A 19,238-nucleotide genomic window follows, 5' to 3' on the forward strand; every position below is an offset into this window, starting at 1 on the left:
GGACCTGCTCACGCCCACCAAGCCATTGATACCCCTCGTTTGAGAGGAAGATTTCAGCACGGCAGCAAGGAACGAGGACTACTTTGAAGCAAGCACCAAGCGGAGGAGGCTGTCAAAGGAGGGCTACAGTCACGTCAGAGCGAGCAGGCAGCGGCATCCAAAGCAGAACACAGGACAACAGCCGCCCACACCGCTTGGGCGGAGCTGCTGGTCAGCACCACCACAACCCCACCCACCAGTCCCAGTCTCGAAGGACCAGACGGTCCCCACGCCTCCGCAATGGCTCTCAACCCGCACCAGAAGAACAAGGTCGACATCAGCGTAAGCTCTCGCCCCCGACTTCCCCATCTCATGCCGACATCGGGCTAACCACTAATTACGTGCACAGCAACTCACCGAAGAAGAACAAAAGCTCTTCCGCCTCTACGGCAAGCTGCCGAACAAGAAAGACCTTCTGCAGAACAAGCTCAAGGAGCGCAAGTACTTCGACAGCGGCGACTATGCCATGAGCAAGGCGGGCAAGTCTGATGGCGCGCTGGCGGGAGGGTTGGGGAGGGAGCATCCTTCGTGCGTCTCACCACTACATCCACCTGTCTGTGTGTACTTATTGTTGACTGTTGTATAGGCCAGAGAACATCCCACACCTCTCCCAACAAACCTCCGCCTCCGGCCAAGGCGGGCGGTCGGATTCCATCAGCGGTCCTGCTGGGGGCCAGGGTACACCGACGCTGCATCCGACGCTCTCGCATGGGTCTTCAGGGTCGCCGGTCAAAGAGTCGACGCTGCAGCGGGGCATGAGTGTGGACGAGCAGGACGGGGAGGCGGCGGCGAAAGAGGAAGACGCCGGGCCGTCGCCGGGCGAGGAGAAGGGGATACCGATTCGGAAGCAATGATCCGAGAATTACGTACGACGACTACGGCAGCGATTCGCGTTATTGAGGGAGGCACTCTGCAATGGGACATGTCATAGGAGCTGGTCAGGCGTTCCGTAGGATGACAGATGATGGGAAGGCCACTGAGCCGTAAGGCAGCGCGACGACAGCACCAGTCTCTTATGTAATTTTCAGATTTCAGCTAGCTACGGGTAGCATAGCTCAACACTTCCAACAATTCTCAAACTGCGCCCTTATGCTTCTTGGCAAGCAGATTCAACGCACTGCCTGCCAGGATGAACTGGCACTGGTCTCGAGACAGCGTGTGCTTGACCTTGACCCTTGTCTCCTCTCCGCTCGGCTTCTTAGCCACGAGCACCACCTCACCGTGCTGCCCACCGGCCTGGAGCACGTCATAGAGGCCTTCGGTCCTCACCTCATCACATCCAGCCAACTTGTCGTAATCCGCCTCATCAGCGAACGTAAGCGGCACGACACCCTGCTTCTTCAGATTCGTCTCGTGGATTCGCGCGAAACTCTTCGCCACCACAATTCTCCCGCCCAGATACCGTGGTTGCAACGCCGCATGCTCTCTTGCACTGCCTTCGCCATAGTTGTGCTCGGCGAGAACAATCCATGACTGCCCTTGCGCTTTCCATTTGGAAGCCAGCTCGGGAATCGTGTGCTCAGTGCCGTCAACATCGTGGACAGAGTTCACCGCTCCGGTATCGGCAGAGACGGCGCCGATAAGCGTATTCTCTGAGATGTTTGGCAAGTGGCCTTTGTACTTGAGCCAAGGGCCGGCGGCGGAGATGGTGTCCGTAGTACATTGGCCCTTGACTTTCACTAGGACCCGCATGCCTTCGAGCTCACCTTGCGGGAAGGGTTCGAAGGGTTCGAGAACGGCAAGGCGGTCGGACTTTGGGTCAATAGCCACAGAGACGTCGGACTGAGGGACGGGAGGAGTTGGCATGAAGAGAGGGTTGCCGGCTGCGAAGCCGGAGCTTGGAATATCGGTCCCTGTTGGTGGCTGGAACTGGAAGCTCTGGCCATTCTCGAGAGGGATGCTGTCGGTCATGGGGTTGAAGTCGGTGCGGCCACTGTAGGACATTGCCGTCACGAGCTCGGGACTGGCGAGGAAGTTCATGGTCTTGCGGTTTCCGTCGTTTCGTCCTGGGAAATTGCGGTTGTAGCTGGTGAAGATTGCGTTGTCTTCGCCTTTCGCTACGCCGTCTGTTCGACTCCACTGGCCAATGCATGGGCCGCAGGCATTGGCCAGGACGACACCACCGTTTTGCTCGAACGTCTCCATCGTGCCATCGCGGTCGACAGTAGCGCGGATCTGCTCCGAGCCGGGAGTGATGAAGAAGTCTGCTTTGGGTTGCAGGCCGGCTGCTGACGCTTGACGGACGAGAGATTCCGCGCGGGTCATGTCTGCGTAGGAGGAATTGGTGCAGGAGCCAATGAGACCTGCGCCGAAGGTTTCAGGCCATTCGTTGGCTTTGACGGCCTCCTTGAAAAGCGAAAGAGGTGTACTGAGGTCTGGTGTGAAGGGGCCATTGATGTGCGGTTCGAGTTTGCTGAGGTCAATGACGACCTCGTCGTCGTACTCGGCGCCAATGTCTGCCACAAGAAGGTTGTGCGGTCCAGGCGATGAGGCAATAGCTGCCGCCTGCTCTGCTATTGAGCTTCGGTGTGTGGACTGAAGATATCGTCCGTGGGAAGATGGTGTGAAGGGAAACAGAGATGTCGTAGCGCCGACTTCTGCTCCCATATTGCATATTGTGGCCATGCCGGTGCAGCTCAGACTCTGCACGCCTGGTCCATGATACTCCAGAACATATCCAGTTCCTCCTCGGACCGTGAGTTGACCTGCGAGATGCAGTATGATGTCCTTCGGGCTTGCCCATCCACTAAGCTTCCCTTCCAACCGCACCCCTCGCACTTTAGGTGCCTTAAGCTCCCACGGCGCGTCCACAAGAGCATCCACTGCATCTGCACCTCCCACTCCAATTGCAATGGCACCCAAACCGCCAGCATTAGGCGTGTGGCTGTCCGTTCCCAACATCATTAACCCAGGTGCCGCATAGTTCTCCAGAACCGTCTGATGTATGATGCCCGCTCCAGGTGGCCAGAACTCAATCCCATACTTCTTCGACGCACTCTCCAGGAAATCATACACCTCCTTATTCCCAGCGATGCTATTCGGCAAGTCCGTATCCGCGCCTCGCTCACCAACAATCATATGATCGCAGTGGATGCTCGCAGGCACAGCAGTTGTCGGCAGACCACAGCTCATGAACTGCAGTAACGCCATTTGCGCGGACGCGTCCTGCATAGCCACTCTGTCCGGTTTGAGCTTGAGCGTGGCATTGCCGCGGATGTCTGCGCCATTGTTCGTGTTCTCGAAGAGTGATTCCTCTGCATTGTCGAGATGGGAGAAGAGGATCTTTTCGGCGAGGGTGAGAGGGCGCGTTGGTAGTAGGCGCCGCACTTCGCGCAGGTTCTTCAAGAGCTTGGTATAAGGCGGTGTTCGACTGGCCACATCGCTGGCTACTGGCGATGTCGACTGTTCTGCAGCGGTTGCGAGGGTTCGTTGTTGGAGGTGGAGGAGTTGAAGCAGTGGTCGCGGGAGAGCGAAGATGTTGCACGTTGACCTCGCTGGGCCTTTGCTGGCGGCTGCCCTCTTCGCTGCCAGCATCTTGTCGCTCAATGGCTCAGGCTCGCGACGCTATCCATCTCTCTTTGCTCTACAACATTTCTCTCCCTTGAGGAGCCGATCTCGCTCGAACGCGGAAGCGGCCCGCTCCGGACCAATCAGCACGACTCTATTTGACGAGACGACAGCTCTTGATCTCGTCTTCGTGGGCAAAGCATCGAGAATCTCGAGGATAACCTGGAGAGATCCAATGTGTACTCATGTCTCTGCAATTCATGCAATCATCCGACGGGCCCGTGGACGCGAAGGGCTTCGGGCGAGGCACGAGTCGAGCAGCTCATGGCGAAAGACAAGCGAATTTGAGGAGCTACTGTCGCCGACTGCATAGGCACGGCGCTGCTTTCTTTCCCCTTCATGGCTCTCCCTGGATGTCTTTAATTGTCCACGGCAGCGGTTAATGCCAGCCTCATTGCAATGCATTATTTCGTCCACGGGTTGACAGTCCTCTTAGGTACATGTATGTAAGTCAGGGCAGGCCGCAGGCGTCAAACTTCACGCTTGTAGACTAGCCTTGGCAATCTCACGTCCGTCTCGCGCCGTCGTCTTCGACTGCTGCAGTCCTCCTGCAGTCCTCCGTCATGCGGCTTTCTCACCCACCTCCACTCAGGACGGGGTAGAGGTGTTTCTTCTTTCTACCGAGTAAGTTCGTGTTATCTTTCTTGAACTCTACACGTCTATCGCTGCGGTCGATGTGTATGTCTAAGCACGATTACTGCCCACCCGCAAGCCATGGAATCCGGAACAAGCACCTGGGATCATGTCGATCCTTTTGAGGAAGATAGAAATGCTAGAGATCAGCACAACGCGAGCGAAAACATCCCCCCCGAGGAGTGTGAACCAAATCGTGTTACCTTCCAGACACCCGATCAAGATGGCAGCGGCAACGTGGATGAGAAGCTTGAAGCCCGCCAGGCCCCCGCCGAACGCAGCAGTAGCAGCGAGGACACTGTGCAGTCCAAAGCTGAGCGTAGCAGTAGTCACGATGAAGGCGTTACCGAGAAAGTGAAAACCGCAGCGCATGAAGCCAAATATTCGCTGCTCAACATGCGATCTGCTGCCCCGCTCAAACGGTTCAATCCCACAAACGTCCGTATGCATGTGCGATATTCGGGATCAAAAGACCACGACACTCCAGCTGCCGATTCTGCAGAACCCACATCACGCTCACAGTCCGAGTTCAACGTGCTGTGGCGATCCCGCGACAACCGGAAGGGACGAGGCTCTATTGCTGTGCCTCGCGTGCCAGAGCTCGAGCCTTCAGAGTCCCATATTCACATTGGGTCAACCATCAAAAGCACGAAGCAGATCGGCAAAGGCATCCTCAAGATGACGAGGACTTTTCCATACTGGAACCTGGCTTTCTGGAGCGGCTGGTGGTACGCTTGGGGTTCAGCGCTCTTCATCATAAGCGCAACCTGGTCCTGGTACCCTCAAGAGTATCCAGACGAGGAATACAACGAAGGGCTGGTTAACTGGGGTGTGTCTCTCACGACGTTCTTCGGTGTCCTTCTGTTCCAGCTCGGAGCTACAGCAGCGTACTTGGAAGCGGTCAACGATGGCTCGTTCCACGGCACCGCCATGCGACGCCTTCTTGAAGGCCATGAGGACGAAGACAAGAAACTCGCAGACGAGAAGATCCACCAGGCCTTCTCGCACGCCATCCCTCACTTCCACCGCTCAAAGAAAGCACAGGAAGCAGAAGCCTTCGCCAACTCCGTCGACCCCGAAGCCGGCTGGCGGACCCGTGACATAAGAGAGAGACCCGGCTCCATCTACCCTGTCGGCAAACTCCCGGCGCCCCGAAGAGGAGGTTTCGACCTTGGCGATGCCGGAGAAGGTGCGTCGAGCGAATACATGACCTGGCGCTGGTGGCCGACCTGGCACGCCCTGCGCACCCACCACGCCTACGAAATCGGCTACCTGGCTTGCTCAATTCAAGGCTTCGGTGTGACGCTCTTTACCTGGTCAGGCATCGTGCTTCTGCCCGGCGTGTGGGGGAATATAGGTGGTAGATGGGGCCAGCTCGGCGCTTACTGGGTCCCGCAGATCATCGCGTCGGCGTGTTTCATTACTGCCAGTGTCATGTTCACGATTGAGACGCAGGAGAAGTGGTGGAAGCCGCAGCCTAATATTCTCGGTTGGTGGATTGGCTTTGTCGCTACGCTGGGATCGGTTGGCTTCGAGTGAGTGCTGCTGTCTACCTTGACAGAGTTGTTTGCTGACTGTAATCAGGCTGTGCGCAGTCTTTGGCGTACCAGGCGAGTCGTGGACGGCCTACCAGTCTTCCCTTTCGAGCATGTGGGGCAGCATTTTTTTTCTGCTATCAAGTCTGCTCCAGTGGTATGAAGCGATCAACAAGCACCCTGTGGCGGAGGTGCTCAACGAGCCGGGAGAGATGAAATCATATCAGGTGCATCCTATTTGATTGAGATACCCATGTCAAAAGCATTGAATTGCAGTGTCGATTTAACATCGAAACTTTCTCATTCCACAAGTTACCTGAACTCCACGCTATGATAATGCCTTATCAAATATACACCGCCCACACAGCTTTTTGAGCCCCCATTACCCTGCAAATCGAACAATCACTACCGCCCAAGCTCCGCACCACTAGTCTGCCGTCTCCGCCTCGCGTTAGCGGCAATGCTACTCCTGGTATTAGCGCTCGGCGGCGCATGCGTCGGCGTAGCATTCTCTCCTCGATGCGCCACCGTTCCAGTCAAATTCGTCGGAGGCAGAAGACTTAGTCGACTCTGCGCCCGGCTGGGTTGCTGTCGGCCAGCGAGTCTACTGTTCCGTCCACCAGCTTGCGCCGCAAGATTGCTGTTGCTCCAATTGGTCGGGAGGACTTGGCTGCTCGAAGATGACGAGCTGGCACCACGGCTTACTGGACGGTAGGGCGAGCTCGCTACTGGCCGTGATCGGTCGATTTCCATGCTCAAGTCAAAGTATTCATTCCTGCTGCCAGCACGCTCAATGGGCGTTCCCATGCCCGATGAAGGCGGGAGAGGCGAATTCATTGTGCTGCTTGAGCTCCTACGGGCACCGGCAAAGCGAGCAGCTTGTGTCTTAGCGTACTCGCTGCTCTTTACAAGGTCATTCGCCATCTCGCGAACCAAGATGGCAGGATCGTGTCTAGCGAGTCCTTGCACGCTATCCAAGAGGCCATATCGAGTGATGAGAGCACCTTGCTCTTCGCTGGCGTCGCAGATGCTGCGTATGACACGTAGCAGGTTGAGACGCACAAGCGGCTTCTTTGCGTGGACCTTGACCGCCGTACGCTCAAACAGTGTCTTGTGCGCAAGGCTTGCAGCGATCGGTGGTGATAGACGGAGCATCTTCTGCAGAGGCTCGAGCAGATTCTCGAATGCATCCGCCTTGCTCTCGTTGAAGCACTGGAGCACAGCTGCGCTGAACGCCGAGTCGTTCCGTAGTAGATGCTCCTCGACCTTAGCAGTTTCCTCCTGCAGCCAGATGAAGATGGCATCAAGTGCAGTGACCGCCCAGTACTGATCTGCCAGTAAGGACACGTAGAACTGCAGACCTTTGTTCTGCCAGAGGACCTTCCGGCCGACCTTCCCACTGTGTGCCATATCGCACAGAATCGGCAAGGCGAACTCCTTGAGCGGTCGCTCGGTCTTGATGATGCGCTGGAGTAGCGGTATCACGCCATTGAGAGCAGCGTCTTCTTGCCGGGCCTTGCTGAGGCGGCAGAGGTTGTACATCGTATTTAAGACTTGGTTGCTGATCTCGCGGAAGTGCGCCGCGTGCATGCTGGCGCCGAGCAAGTCCGTGAGCACTTCTATCGCATTGCTGTTCTGCAACCCATCCAATGTCGTGGCGAGCATGGACAGATTCTTGATGAACTTCAGCATCGTGATCTGGTGTTGTGGGCTCATCCGCTTCAGGTCTTTGAGGACAGTCTTGAGCACCATGCGATCGGCGACCGACTCCTTGACGTGATTTTCGGCTTGACTGAAGAGCAGGAAGATGTTGACGATCCGGCCCTCGACCAGCTCCGCCTGCTCTCCTTCTTCGTCCAAGACTCGATTGAGCACCAAGCTCAGCGGGTATAGCACCGAGCTCCGGCTGAAGATGCGACAGAAGTCGTTCTTTGGCGTTGGGCCTTGCAGCTCGAAGACGCTCCAGACACCGTTGACTCCGACCAAAACCAGTTCGCGACCAAGGTCGCTATCGTAGTCCTCCTCGAGAAACTCGACCAGTACGTTCAGCCCACCGCAAGAGACGAACATTTGCAGCGTCAAAGTCGACGTGAGGTACATCATCTTCACAAACCCGGCAGCTTCCAACCGTATTTCTGACGAGTACTTCTTGTGCGCGAATTTCGATATGATTGGGATGCCACCAACAAAGCACAGGTTCTCCTGGACTTCCACATTCGAAGGACTGATGATATTGTTGACAATCTTGAGCAGCTTGAGGATGGTATGCGGCCGGTTGCATGTGTCCAAGATCTCCAGTATTGGTAACATCCCGTGACTGCTGACAAGGACAGACTTTAGATCCGGCGACTCGGTCAAGACCTGGAGAAGCTGGTCGACGATTTCTCCAAGTACATCATCAGGTTGTGAAAGCTTGAGATCCGCAACGAGGCCTTCGACCATGGTGCAAAGGCGAGCATGCTTGTCACGTGCGACGTTCTCATCCAAATCAACCTGATCCAGCTCTTCTTCAAGCGCGGCGAATGGGTCGTCTTCGTCCTCTTCCTCATCGTCCAAGATTAACGAAGAGCTACCGCTGACCTTCATTGTTCCGCGCTCGGAGCCAGCGGTGGACTCACTGCCTGCTGACTTCGGTGACCTTGTCTTGACGGGCTGGAGGTGCATTGGCGCACCATTGTCCTCGCCAAAGCACAGGTCAGTGAAGTCTTCGTCGTCCTCGACTTCGGCGTATTTTTGGATCTCCAAGCTACTCCTCGACCTTCGAATGGCGGCTGCATCGTGAACAAGATTGGTCGGTGTCAACGTCCTACGCCGCACACTGCCACCCACATGCTGCATCTTTCTGAGGTCGTGAGGATTGAAGGGCCTGCTTGGTGAGAAGGCTGCAATCTTCTTATGAAATGCGTCGTCGTCTGCCGGTACCAAATCGGAGTAGTCCTCATCCTCTTCCTCCCGGTACCTGTCTCTGTCGGCTTTGGCTGGTTGTGTGGTTCGCTTGGAGGCAGGTGGAACAGCTTGACTCGCTGCCGGCTGCCCTTTACTCTTCTGCGCTGGTCGCAAGATCTGAGTCCGTGGCTGAGAGTCTTTGCTAGCTCTTCGTGCGGGTGGCTCGTGCGATGGCTGCCGCTTGGTGAAGTTTGGCGGTGGCTGGTTTCTGATCTCATTTGAGCTCGTGCGTGAGGGATAGAATGGGCGGACGGTCTCGACGGCGTTTCCTTTGTCCAGCGTCAGTGATGAGCGAACGGTCAGATCGCCTTCGAACTCTTCATCCCACTCCTCTACCTTGCCATCCATGCCTGGTATCGAGTCGGTGCTAGCATACTGCTTCAGCCTTTCCGAGCTGAAGAGACCAGCAAAGTTGTCTTGAGGCTTCAAACGATCGGCGAGCTGGAGCGCAGCAAGATTGGCCGAAAGTGGTTCAAAGTCATCATCCCAATTGTCTTGCCTCTCGTACTCCTGTGGCGACATACAAAGCTCTCGAGTCTGGGTTCGTCGGGCTTCGGGCTTTTGCGCCGTCTTTGCTGTCGGCGCTGGATGATCATACTTCTTCATCACTGGTTTTGCGAGACCTCTCGAGTCCGGTCTGGAGCCTGGCCGAGCAGAGGACCGACGGCTACCTGCATTGCCAGCATGTGCATTCGGAGGAGAAGCCTTCAATGCTTCGTTCCATTCCTGGACACTCTTCACCGCCTCATCGTACTCTGTCGGCTTCTTCACGTCGTTCTTCTTCGTTGACACAATCCAAGGGTGTTTCAGCAGCTTCTTTGCCGACACACGTAGGTTTGGATCTTTCTGAAAGCATTGCATCAAGAAGTCTCGTACAAGCGGACTAGCTCCTTCTGGTAGAGGTGGATGGTCGTCGTTTACGATTCGGAATAATGCCGGCATGGGTGCAAGCTTATGGTACGGTGGCTTGCCATCCAATAGCTCGATGACCGTGCAACCAAGAGACCAGATATCGCTTGCTGTAGTGGCACCAGATAGCTCAATGACCTCGGGGGCCATCCAATACGGTGTGCCGACCACACTTCCTTCTGCCAAACCTTGCTGCTTCGTAGCAACACCAAAGTCTGCCAGCTTCACCAAGCCTTCCTTCGTCGTCAAGATATTGGCGCCCTTGATGTCTCGGTGAATGACACCCTGATCGTGCAAGAACAGTAGCCCATGCAGCACCTGAGCCGTGTACAGGCTCACCAGATTCTCCGGAAATTTGCCAAAGTTCTTGCAAATGCTGTGTAGACTGCCGTTCTCACAGTATTCCAATATGATGTACAAGTTGTTGGTATCGCGCACGGAGCCGTGGTACTTGACGATGTTGGCATGTTGTAGATTCTTGAGAAGTTCAATCTCCTGCATGATGGTGTTGAGCTCCGTCTTCGGTAGGTCTGTCAGCTTTATCTGCTTGATTGCAACCGTCTCGCCATTGCTCCAATTGAAAGCCCGATACACACTCCCGAACGCGCCTCTTCCCAAGCAGTCGCTCAACTGGTAGTCCCTGAGTCCCTCCACCTCCTTCGCCCGCCTTTGTACTGTCCCATCCTTGCTGTGCCTCTTCTCTTGACCCACAGTGCTAATCGTTGATGTCCTCCTGGTGCTAGGTCGTGCTGGCTTGTTTTCGGCGTCTCTGTCCGTACTGCCTCGAACCTTGGGGTTTCTGTTCGCTCGAGAGGTTCCGATCGAAGGACTCTGTGACGTGCTTGCTCGTGCTTGGCTGGCGGCCGTGGAAGCTCTGGCCGTGCTCATTCTCTTAGAACCGGTCTGCTTCTGGGCGGAAATTGGAGGGGATGGCAGCGGCGGCATTGAGAGCGGCGTTACTGCCGATGAACCAATATGCACTTGTCGCCTCTACGGCTAAAAAGGGCGCTGGTAATTGTGCCCTCCAGGAGACCATGGTAGGTCTCTCATGCAGACGCGGACGGCTTAGTATGCAATGTCTGGTATAGCACACGGCAAGCGCGAGGTCGCACGCGCGCCGGTGTAGATTATGTGTCAAAGGACTCTGCTCGGTACCGGATACCCAGATATGTGCTGTCTGACAGGGTGGTATGGCTGATAAGTCTGCGACACGTAACGAAGTACAACAGCTGCATGGCCCCTCCGAATGGTGCGCATGGACATGGAAGATGCTGGTCCACCAACGGCAAGCGCAACGCCTACCGCGATGCGGCAGCAACCTTGTTGAACACGCCTCTGCCGACCAGCCAATTTGACACTACGACTCTCTTCGAACAACGGCTGTAGAACTGATCTAAGATATGCTTACAGACGGCCATAGAGTGTTGTTGATAAATCATCGAAACGGGTAAGAACTGCGTCCGGAAGAGGTAGTAGTGGCACGTGAACACGCGTGGTTTCGTCCGTCACTCTGACGTCGTTGCATCTGATCGATTCGCTGCTTTCAATATTCTCGCGAAAAGTTCGAGAACTTCCAACCACCCAAACACCACCCAAACACCACCCTAGACAACCCTGATACCAAGACTTGATAAGGAGGCCACATTGCAGACTTATAACACGATCTTGTCAAGATGGCAGCGACACACCAATTCGATGTGAACAAGCTCTTCGGCATGCAGGGCCGGACGGCGGTGGTGACGGGTGGTGGAACTGGAATCGGCCTGATGGCCGCTCAAGCACTTGCTGCCAACGGCGGTACGGTTTACATCACAGGTCGTCGTAAGGAAGCACTGGACAACGCAGTCAACAGCCACCATCCCGACCAGAGAGGTGGCAAAATCGTCGCGCTCGGGCCCTGCGATGTGACCAAGAAAGACGACCTCCAGAAGATAGTCGAGGAGCTGCAGGCAAAGGAGAAATACATCGACCTCCTCGTCTGCAATGCTGGTGTAGCAGGAACCAAGGCGACGCCAGATCAGGAGGATGCTGGCAACCTGAAGCAGAGGCTGTGGGAGCACGAGACTGTCGAGGCATGGAACCAAACCTACAATATCGATGTGACGAGCGTCTACTTTACGACCGTTGCTTTCCTGCCGCTGCTACAGTCTGCGATAGAACCGCATGGCCCGCTTCCACGGTTTGGCGCGAGCGTGATCACGATCTCGAGCATGAGTGGCATGATGAGGGATGCACAGGGCCACTTCTCGTACAATGGTAAGCTGTTAATCTCCATCTTCGACCCGTGCTAACAATTTATCTAGCCGCCAAAGCAGCAACAGTCCACCTCACGAAGCTCATGTCCAAGGAATTCCAGCGGGCATGGATCAGAGTCAATTCCATCGCACCTGGCTACTTCCCGTCTGAGATGACCGACAAGAACAAGGGGTCCGATGAAAAGCAAAAATCCGAGTTCCCACAGGAGAAGATTGAAAGCACCGGCCACGTACCGGCGATGCGTCCAGGCAGTGAGGAGGAGATGGGCATGACTGTGCTCTACCTTGCTCGTAACGGCTACGTCAACGGCCAGATTGTCGCCGTCGACGGAGGGGTGCTAAACGTGGTGGGCGGAACATGATCGAAGGGTCAATGTCTCGCTGCTATATCACGATTCTACGACACTGTTACTAGAGAACGGCGGCGGCAAGAGGCTTGCGGAGTGATTGCATCACAAGCATTGAGCATTTGAAGGTGGTACAGAGGTTTTGCATGAATTTTATGGCTGCTTAACATTCGCACGATGCTCCTTCATAGCATCAGCAACAGATCTCCCCGTCTTCAAATCGGCTGCGACCTTCTCATCTGCCTCTACTTGCGACTGTATGAGGTCCAACGTTTTCTCCGCCAAAGACTGTGGGATGCAGACGACGCCGTTGATGTCCGCAATCAGTATGTCTCCCGGGTTGATGACAGCCTCTTGGTCCTCGCTGTTCAACCGCACAGGTGCGTTGATCTATTCTCCGTCAGTCTTAGAGCCTCAGCACAGAGTCAGCGTGCGACAGGAACATACCTCGCTAACCCGAACCACTTCCTGAGGAGCTGTTGTGCCGACGTCTCGTGCGAATACCTACGAGCTTTGTTAGCTTTCCGAGATTGGCTAATGGAGCAATGATGCAGCTTCGTACCGGATACTCAAGATCTCGATGCTCCTGCAAGTCCCTCAACCGCCCATCAATGACCGTGCCCACCGCTCCCAAATACTTCGCCCGAGTGCTCATCAACCCGCCATAGCACGCATTAATCATCCGCGGCGGAGCAGAGATGAACACCACAGCGCCAGAGGGGATACTGTCGATCTGGAACCGAGTCAATCTCCTAGTCGAAGGAGCGTCGCTTCGTCATGAACGTACGTAATGTCCTGAAGGTTTTGGCTCGTTCTCATAGCTCTTCCGAACATATCGCACAGTATACGCCGGTCCGATGGCTTTGGTAGGTCCCTCTTGTCGTGTTGGTGACCACATGGTTAAGCCTGCGAGAAAGCCGCCATGTGGGACTTTCAACTTTAGGAGAGCGTCTGCAACATCGCAGCTGCATCGGTTCAGTTTTCGGAAGTCTACGTGCATGCGCAAAGTTGTACATACGTCGTGTAGGCTTGCAAGCCTTTCACTATGGCTTTGGTATTCATCTTGTCGACTTGTGGTTCAGCATTGAGAAGTCGGGTCTTCTTAGTACCAGTCAATAAACAAGGATGCAACGGAAGAGATATTGAATATTACAGACTGGATTGAATGAGCTGAACACTGAAGGTACGAGTCCTTCCGAACCAGTCCATTCCGACATCGCTTCCACCGAGCTGGCAGCTGTAGGACAGAGCTCACCATGGGCCACTTTCGCTGGATCGTGTCCATCGCCTTGAATGCAATGGTTCCTTCGCCAATTCAATACTTTTCTTGCGATTCATGGCTTCTGCCGGCCAGCTACGGATCCAAACAGCTCTGGTCGACAACTTGGTCAAAACCGGCTACTAGCAGCCGAACCAAAACACCTCGTGGTCCAGGTGCGAATGATCGAATACAGGGCTGTCTGACAAGATGAACAAACCAAAAGTATTCATATTGGATCCATTCCATCCCGAAGCGATCAAGAAGCTACAAGCGACCCCATCCGTTGAACTCGTTCGTCGAAACGATGACCGTGTATCAAAGTGGCGTGCAGAAGCAGACGCACTTATGATCCGATCAGAGACTCGAATCACGGCATCAGACATAGAGCAGACTTCGAAGCTCAAATGTATCGTCAAGCAGGGCGTCGGTGTTGACAACATTGATCTGGATGCTGCCGAACGACGAGGCATTGCCGTCTGCAACACTCCAGCGATGAACAGTGAGTCGGTTGCGGAGTTGACGATAGCGCTGGCTTTGTGTGTGGCTCGGAGGGTCGTTGAGTTCGATCGGCGGATACGGGGCGGAGAGGCCATTGTCCGGTCCCAGGTTCTAGGACTTTCATTGTTCAAGAAGACCATTGGCATCGTTGGAATGGGAAACATTGGGAGCGTTGTTGCGCGGAAGTGGATTGGAGCAATGGAAGGCGACATCATCGCCTACGATCCGTTTGCGTCTGCGGAAGCCTGGCCAGACATCAAGCACCGCCGCGTGAGTGACCTGAACGAGCTATTGAAAGAAGCAGATGTCGTTACTCTGCATGTGCCGCTGACGAAGGACACAAGACGTCTGATTGGGAAGTCTGAGTTCGAGCGGATGAAATCAGAGGCCATCCTGTTGAATTGTGCTCGGGGTGGAGTTGTTGATGAAGACGCTCTTCTTCACGCTCTCGAGGAGGAGAAGATACATGGCGCTGCCCTCGATGCGATGGAAGTCGAGCCGCCGACAGCAAAGGCATATCCTAAGCTACTCAAGAGAGGCAATCTCATCATAACGCCGCATGTGGGCGCCAATACCTTGGAGAACCAGATCGCCAGCGGGATGAAGGTGGTGGAGACGGTGTTGGCATTGTTGGAGGGAAGAGAGGTCCCTAACCGATTGGTGTGATGAGGCAACAAAGCTACTGTTAACGAGGGTGTACATGCTTGTAGACTTCAACTTCCGCATGTCCATTTGCCGCCTCAATAAGCTGCTTAGATCGGGAATTGGGGAACTCAATGAAGGCTCAGGTTGTGTCCAAATAATTGGTCAATCGTGGTTGGTGGCAAAAGCAAAATCAATATTCTCAACTCAAGACAAAGGCCAGCTTTGGACTGACGTAAGTCAAAAAGTGAAGTTGCAGCTTCTGTGGATCGAACTGTTCTATCGTTAGAAATGGTCCTACGAGGTGTGGCTGTAGAGCGTTGCTTACCACAGTACCTCCAGATACCGCACAGATTGCGTGACCAAAGTGTAACTTCAGTCTGGCGCTCTCCCAAGTGAGCTAACTGTATTGATCGTTAGCAGCTATTCAATGTCACTCCAAGTGAAGTGAGGCTTACAGCTGCGAACATTGAAGCACGATTTCCAAATTTTGTATATATCATGTCTTACATGTGCTCGTAATAGATCTTGTAAATTTCGTCTTCACCATCTCTTTTCTTATAAATCGCTACGTCCCACCAGGATATTCCTGTATGTATCGAAAACATTACATACTAGTCAAACAGAGAAATTTACACTCATGATAACTTGGTACACTCGATCGAAAGGTCCTCTCAACGAGTACCATGAAGTATTACACTGAGATCGCTTTCCCGAGGTAACCTCACTCTCCTGAGCCTACTTCACTTCCATCGAATCCGTCACAACAACCTCAAGATACCTTCGAAAACTCGCATAGCTCGTCATCACAGCCGCGCCTCCAGACGACCATCTCGCGCAACACCACTCCAACTTGTCAAAGGCGTCCCTGCTACCAGCGAAAGCAACAATCGCATCGTCCAGCGTCCTCTTCTGCTCCTCGTTCGTCCGAGCATACATCCTGTCGTACGCCTCCCTCGCCTGACGGACCAGCGTCGGCTGAACGAGCCACAGGTGCTCAACATCTCGCACACCGATTTCCAAGACTGGCCCAAACAACGGTAATGCGGTGTCGAAAGAGAAGTGGCCCTTGCTCTCGATGCCAGCCAGAGCCTCGATCTCTCTGTGAATGTTCAGAAGATCGACTGGCAGCTGAAAGTATTCCTCGTTATTCCATCGCACCTCATCTGTCCCGTAGATCTCCGGATCTGTGAAGTATCCGTTGAATGTCCCGTCTCCATTCGCCCCGAAGCCGTTGCTGACTTGGAGAAACTCTTTAAAATCATCAGGTAAGGTGACTTCAAGTCGTTTCTCAAGATCAGCGATATTCTCGCCGCTCACTGGCGTGTGGAACAATGTCTGCGATGGGTTGTCCATTTCATCCCAAGACTCTTTGCCGGCACCACGAACCGTGTTCTCGCTTCCGATCTCCAGAATCTCCTTGATCGATTTGTTTGCCAATTGTGTCGACGCGAAGGGGCTAGACAGTCGAGTTCCATAAGCCTTTATGATATTCGCAGCTTTCGACTTCAATGCTTGCTTGTCAAGGCCCATGGCCTTCGCAACCATACCAGAGATGTACATGGGCCACAGACGCTCCGCCATGCACATGTAGTCCACCTGCTGATTCGCATCCCATCGATCAACGACCTGCTGCAGGATCTCCAAAGTACGCTTGTCAACAGCGGGAATAGCCTCCCACTCGTCCTCTGTCGAAGCTTCTTCTTCCGTCCGGCTGTGTCCTTCATCTGAGCCAGCAACCTCTGATAGCCGGAAGGATATGTCAAGTGCTTTCACCCAACGGGCAGATTTCTCCATGGCCATCCATCTGGTACTCTCATCCAGGTAACCTGCGTGTATAGCCCGCTCGGGTAGTACTAGACATGCTTGTAGCCCGCGTTCATCAAACGTGCGGTCGTCCGAGGACACAGCAACCCAGCCAGTTCCCCAATAATCCTCCTCCCACTCCTTTCGCAACTTTTCGTACGTTGTCTCCAGATTCGAAGGCGGCGAACATTTGTTTGGCCATTGAGCAGTCTCCTTCCACGCCCAGACCAGCGGAGGAACAGTTCCACGAGTTGAAGACGGACTCTTCGTGAACAACAGGCTGATTAGATCTCGTGCGGCATCGACTTCGCCGAGGACGGCCAACTGCTTAGCATCTTCCACAAGCTGGCGCTTTACTGTGTCGAGCTCGGTTTCGTAAACTATGTTGTCCCGGCCATTCTCAAGTATACTATTCAGGACCATGGTCGGTAGTGGTAATTGAATCTACTTGTCGGATGAGGATTTGTTGGAAGACGAAACTTGGAAGTGAAAAGTAAGTAAATATGAAGGCTTGCAATCGATCTGGTGGTTGGATGAGAGCCCAGCTGCAGCCTTGCGCCAGGCGTAATCCTGACCAATCGTGCAATTCGATTCAACGATTCAACGAGACGATGTAGTTTGGATGATCTTGCCAGCAGGACGATAATAGTGTCTCCCGGCGATGGAGCGCAATAATACGTACGAGGATACTCTGTGGCTACAAATGAGTGTTATGCGTGCTTCGGCGCTGGTTGAGCAGAGCCGCGTTGCGAAAACCTTCAGCAACTGCTGAAATCCGGCGAGAACACCCCGTTGGTGACGGAATACTGCCCCAATGCAATCTGCCCCTTGCCCTTAACCCTGAAGTTGGCACAGACGACGTCCTGATCATTGCCCCGACAGAAGTTCCACGCCTGCTCTACCAGATGCCCAACCTCCGCGTTACCAGTCCCGCGCGCCTTGAAGGGCTTGTGCCGCAAGTTTTTCCAGGCGTAATAGGCGCGGTAAGTGCTGGCGGACTGGCGTTTGTTAAGTCCACCGTTCTCCAAGCCCATCCGAGTGGTGTCTTGATCGGCAGACAGGATATGGCGGCCGTAGCTCACGTCGTGCTCGTAGATGAGATGATGGCGCAGCCCCGTCCGGTGCTCCGTAACGTTGTAGAGATATTGATCCCATTGGGTGCCTTCCTTGTCCATGGTCTGGCCCAAGGGCTGAACGGCCTCCAGAACACCGAAGTCGGAGTGTGGGTTCAGGGTTTCGTACCATGGCCCATCAACGTTGCGCTTGCCGCCGTTCGACTCTTCCGTTTCGCCCGTGTTGTGCCAGACGGAGAGGAAGGCAAAGAAGGCGAAGCCCGTGGCGGAGATACAACAGACGGTGTTTTGTCGCCAGCCATTGGCTGGATTGTTGTTGTACCTTACTGGGCAAGACTGGACGGCAGTGATACCAAAGCCGCCGGAAGCGGCGAGAGTGCTGACGGTGTAGGAGTCGACAAAGTCTCGGGCTTCAGCGGCGAGGACTGCATCGTCCTCTGGGACGGCGTTACGCTCCTCGAGTAGGTCTTCAGACTCATCGACGCTGCGCCTGCTAGATCGGGTATGTTTGACGGAGAAGGCAACGGAGCCACCTATGTCGTTGGTCTCAATACACACCGGCTGGTCTGGGTTGCCTACTTAGCGTCAGTGTCGGCTCCCACTCTCCGCACCATGTTCTCCAGTCACAACTAACCAAGGTACTGAGAGGGACTGTCTGAGCAATCATCCCTGCGGTGGAGACCAAACTTGTAGGAAGAGTCTTTGGCGTAAAAGTCCACGGCTTGCGTGACGCCAATGTCAGGAATACCATGGCAGAACTTTTGACCCTTCTTGAAGCCTTTGCCCTTCTGGTACGTGCCCGTTCCCTCGCTGGTACACTTTGCACCCGACCAGAAGGCGGCTTCCCAGCCGTTGGCAGGGTCGGCGACGGCGGGGCCAATGCTGCCAAGACATATCGCCAGTGAAAGTAAGAGCTTTGTATGAATCATGGTGAAGGTTGGAGGCTTAGTGATCTAAAGAAAAAGGCTTCGATCCAAGGCGCCGACTCAAATCATGCAAGTTCTGCGAGAGGAGAAGGGGAGCATTGCCTGTATTTATGAACCCATCGCTATCATGCTTGTCTACTGTCAAGCTTCCGCGGAGAGCAAATCCTGATGAAGTGCTCAGCTGGAGGCAGACGACGAGCCGCGTATCCCTGGCTGCCTCCAGGTGGGTTGGATGTCTGCTCACCAAAGTCCGCGGAAAGGCACGGCTGGAGTCTTCGTTCTCGACCGATCCATCGACAATCGCAGCCCGATGAAGGGAGAACGCATGGTAAGGATTGATAATAGTCACTCCTTCCGCGCATCCTGTGTGGGACCTGGGCAAGCGAGTAGTGGCCAAACAAAAACCGCGCAAGGTGACCTTGTTCGAGGCGTCACGCGCTCCTCAAGGCCTCAGCCGGGCGACTGGGGGTCGTGACGCTGGACCACAATGCCTCGGCGTGGGTGTTCGTCCATGAACATGCTCTTTTTGAGATTGTGTAGGCAGGCCTTGGATGAAGTAGCTGGTGCACCGAGGTGGCTTGGAAGGGGAGCACCTCTACGAGATCCCACTATGTTCTGTTGCAAAGAACATGCGCCGAAGTGCCGTGTGTCGAAGACCTATCCAACATCCAAGTAGGCCGCTTCTGACCAGGTTGTCCACTCCGTCCCGGGCGAGGCCAGGCCGGGGCCAGACGATCAGCGTCGCTGTGCCGCATCCGTACGGATGTGTAGCATGGTTGAAAGTCCTGTTGACTCAAAGCT

The 19,238-nt window shown here is 54.6% G+C and overlaps 9 protein-coding genes across 9 annotated transcripts; 4 read left to right on the plus strand and 5 right to left on the minus strand.

Annotated features, from left to right (window-relative positions):
• Positions 1 to 279: 279 nt before the first annotated feature.
• LTR77_004378 (uncharacterized protein) lies at positions 280 to 893 on the plus strand (the record flags this gene model as incomplete). The annotated part of the gene is made up of 3 exons (XM_064801632.1): positions 280 to 321; positions 389 to 567; positions 626 to 893. The coding sequence occupies 3 exons, from the start codon at positions 280 to 282 to the stop codon at positions 891 to 893; spliced, it is 489 nt and encodes a 162-aa protein (XP_064660262.1).
• Positions 894 to 1,113: 220 nt separating this feature from the next.
• On the minus strand, positions 1,114 to 3,573 carry ACO2 (aconitate hydratase; the record flags this gene model as incomplete). The annotated part of the gene is made up of 1 exon (XM_064801633.1): positions 1,114 to 3,573. One exon carries the CDS (start codon positions 3,571 to 3,573, stop codon positions 1,114 to 1,116), a length of 2,460 nt encoding a protein of 819 aa, XP_064660263.1.
• Positions 3,574 to 4,320: 747 nt separating this feature from the next.
• LTR77_004380 (uncharacterized protein) lies at positions 4,321 to 6,016 on the plus strand (the record flags this gene model as incomplete). The annotated part of the gene is made up of 2 exons (XM_064801634.1): positions 4,321 to 5,774; positions 5,824 to 6,016. 2 exons carry the CDS (start codon positions 4,321 to 4,323, stop codon positions 6,014 to 6,016), a joined length of 1,647 nt encoding a protein of 548 aa, XP_064660264.1.
• A 163-nt stretch (positions 6,017 to 6,179) lies between these two features.
• Positions 6,180 to 10,574, minus strand: CDC15 (Protein kinase of the Mitotic Exit Network; the record flags this gene model as incomplete). Its single annotated transcript, XM_064801635.1, has 2 exons — positions 6,180 to 9,566; positions 9,597 to 10,574. 2 exons carry the CDS (start codon positions 10,572 to 10,574, stop codon positions 6,180 to 6,182), a joined length of 4,365 nt encoding a protein of 1,454 aa, XP_064660265.1.
• A 728-nt stretch (positions 10,575 to 11,302) lies between these two features.
• Positions 11,303 to 12,246, plus strand: LTR77_004382 (uncharacterized protein; the record flags this gene model as incomplete). Its single annotated transcript, XM_064801636.1, has 2 exons — positions 11,303 to 11,885; positions 11,933 to 12,246. 2 exons carry the CDS (start codon positions 11,303 to 11,305, stop codon positions 12,244 to 12,246), a joined length of 897 nt encoding a protein of 298 aa, XP_064660266.1.
• A 138-nt stretch (positions 12,247 to 12,384) lies between these two features.
• Positions 12,385 to 13,293, minus strand: LTR77_004383 (uncharacterized protein; the record flags this gene model as incomplete). The annotated part of the gene is made up of 5 exons (XM_064801637.1): positions 12,385 to 12,621; positions 12,679 to 12,735; positions 12,794 to 12,964; positions 13,019 to 13,196; positions 13,250 to 13,293. 5 exons carry the CDS (start codon positions 13,291 to 13,293, stop codon positions 12,385 to 12,387), a joined length of 687 nt encoding a protein of 228 aa, XP_064660267.1.
• Positions 13,294 to 13,699: 406 nt separating this feature from the next.
• On the plus strand, positions 13,700 to 14,656 carry LTR77_004384 (uncharacterized protein; the record flags this gene model as incomplete). Its single annotated transcript, XM_064801638.1, has 1 exon — positions 13,700 to 14,656. The coding sequence occupies one exon, from the start codon at positions 13,700 to 13,702 to the stop codon at positions 14,654 to 14,656; it is 957 nt and encodes a 318-aa protein (XP_064660268.1).
• Positions 14,657 to 15,370: 714 nt separating this feature from the next.
• LTR77_004385 (uncharacterized protein) lies at positions 15,371 to 16,861 on the minus strand (the record flags this gene model as incomplete). The annotated part of the gene is made up of 1 exon (XM_064801639.1): positions 15,371 to 16,861. The coding sequence occupies one exon, from the start codon at positions 16,859 to 16,861 to the stop codon at positions 15,371 to 15,373; it is 1,491 nt and encodes a 496-aa protein (XP_064660269.1).
• Positions 16,862 to 17,196: 335 nt separating this feature from the next.
• On the minus strand, positions 17,197 to 18,440 carry LTR77_004386 (uncharacterized protein; the record flags this gene model as incomplete). The annotated part of the gene is made up of 2 exons (XM_064801640.1): positions 17,197 to 18,086; positions 18,146 to 18,440. The coding sequence occupies 2 exons, from the start codon at positions 18,438 to 18,440 to the stop codon at positions 17,197 to 17,199; spliced, it is 1,185 nt and encodes a 394-aa protein (XP_064660270.1).
• Between the last annotated feature and the right edge of the window lie 798 nt (positions 18,441 to 19,238).

This window comes from Saxophila tyrrhenica (assembly GCF_035928015.1).
Source record: "Saxophila tyrrhenica strain CCFEE 5935 chromosome Unknown scaffold_6, whole genome shotgun sequence".
NCBI lineage: Eukaryota > Fungi > Ascomycota > Dothideomycetes > Mycosphaerellales > Extremaceae > Saxophila > Saxophila tyrrhenica.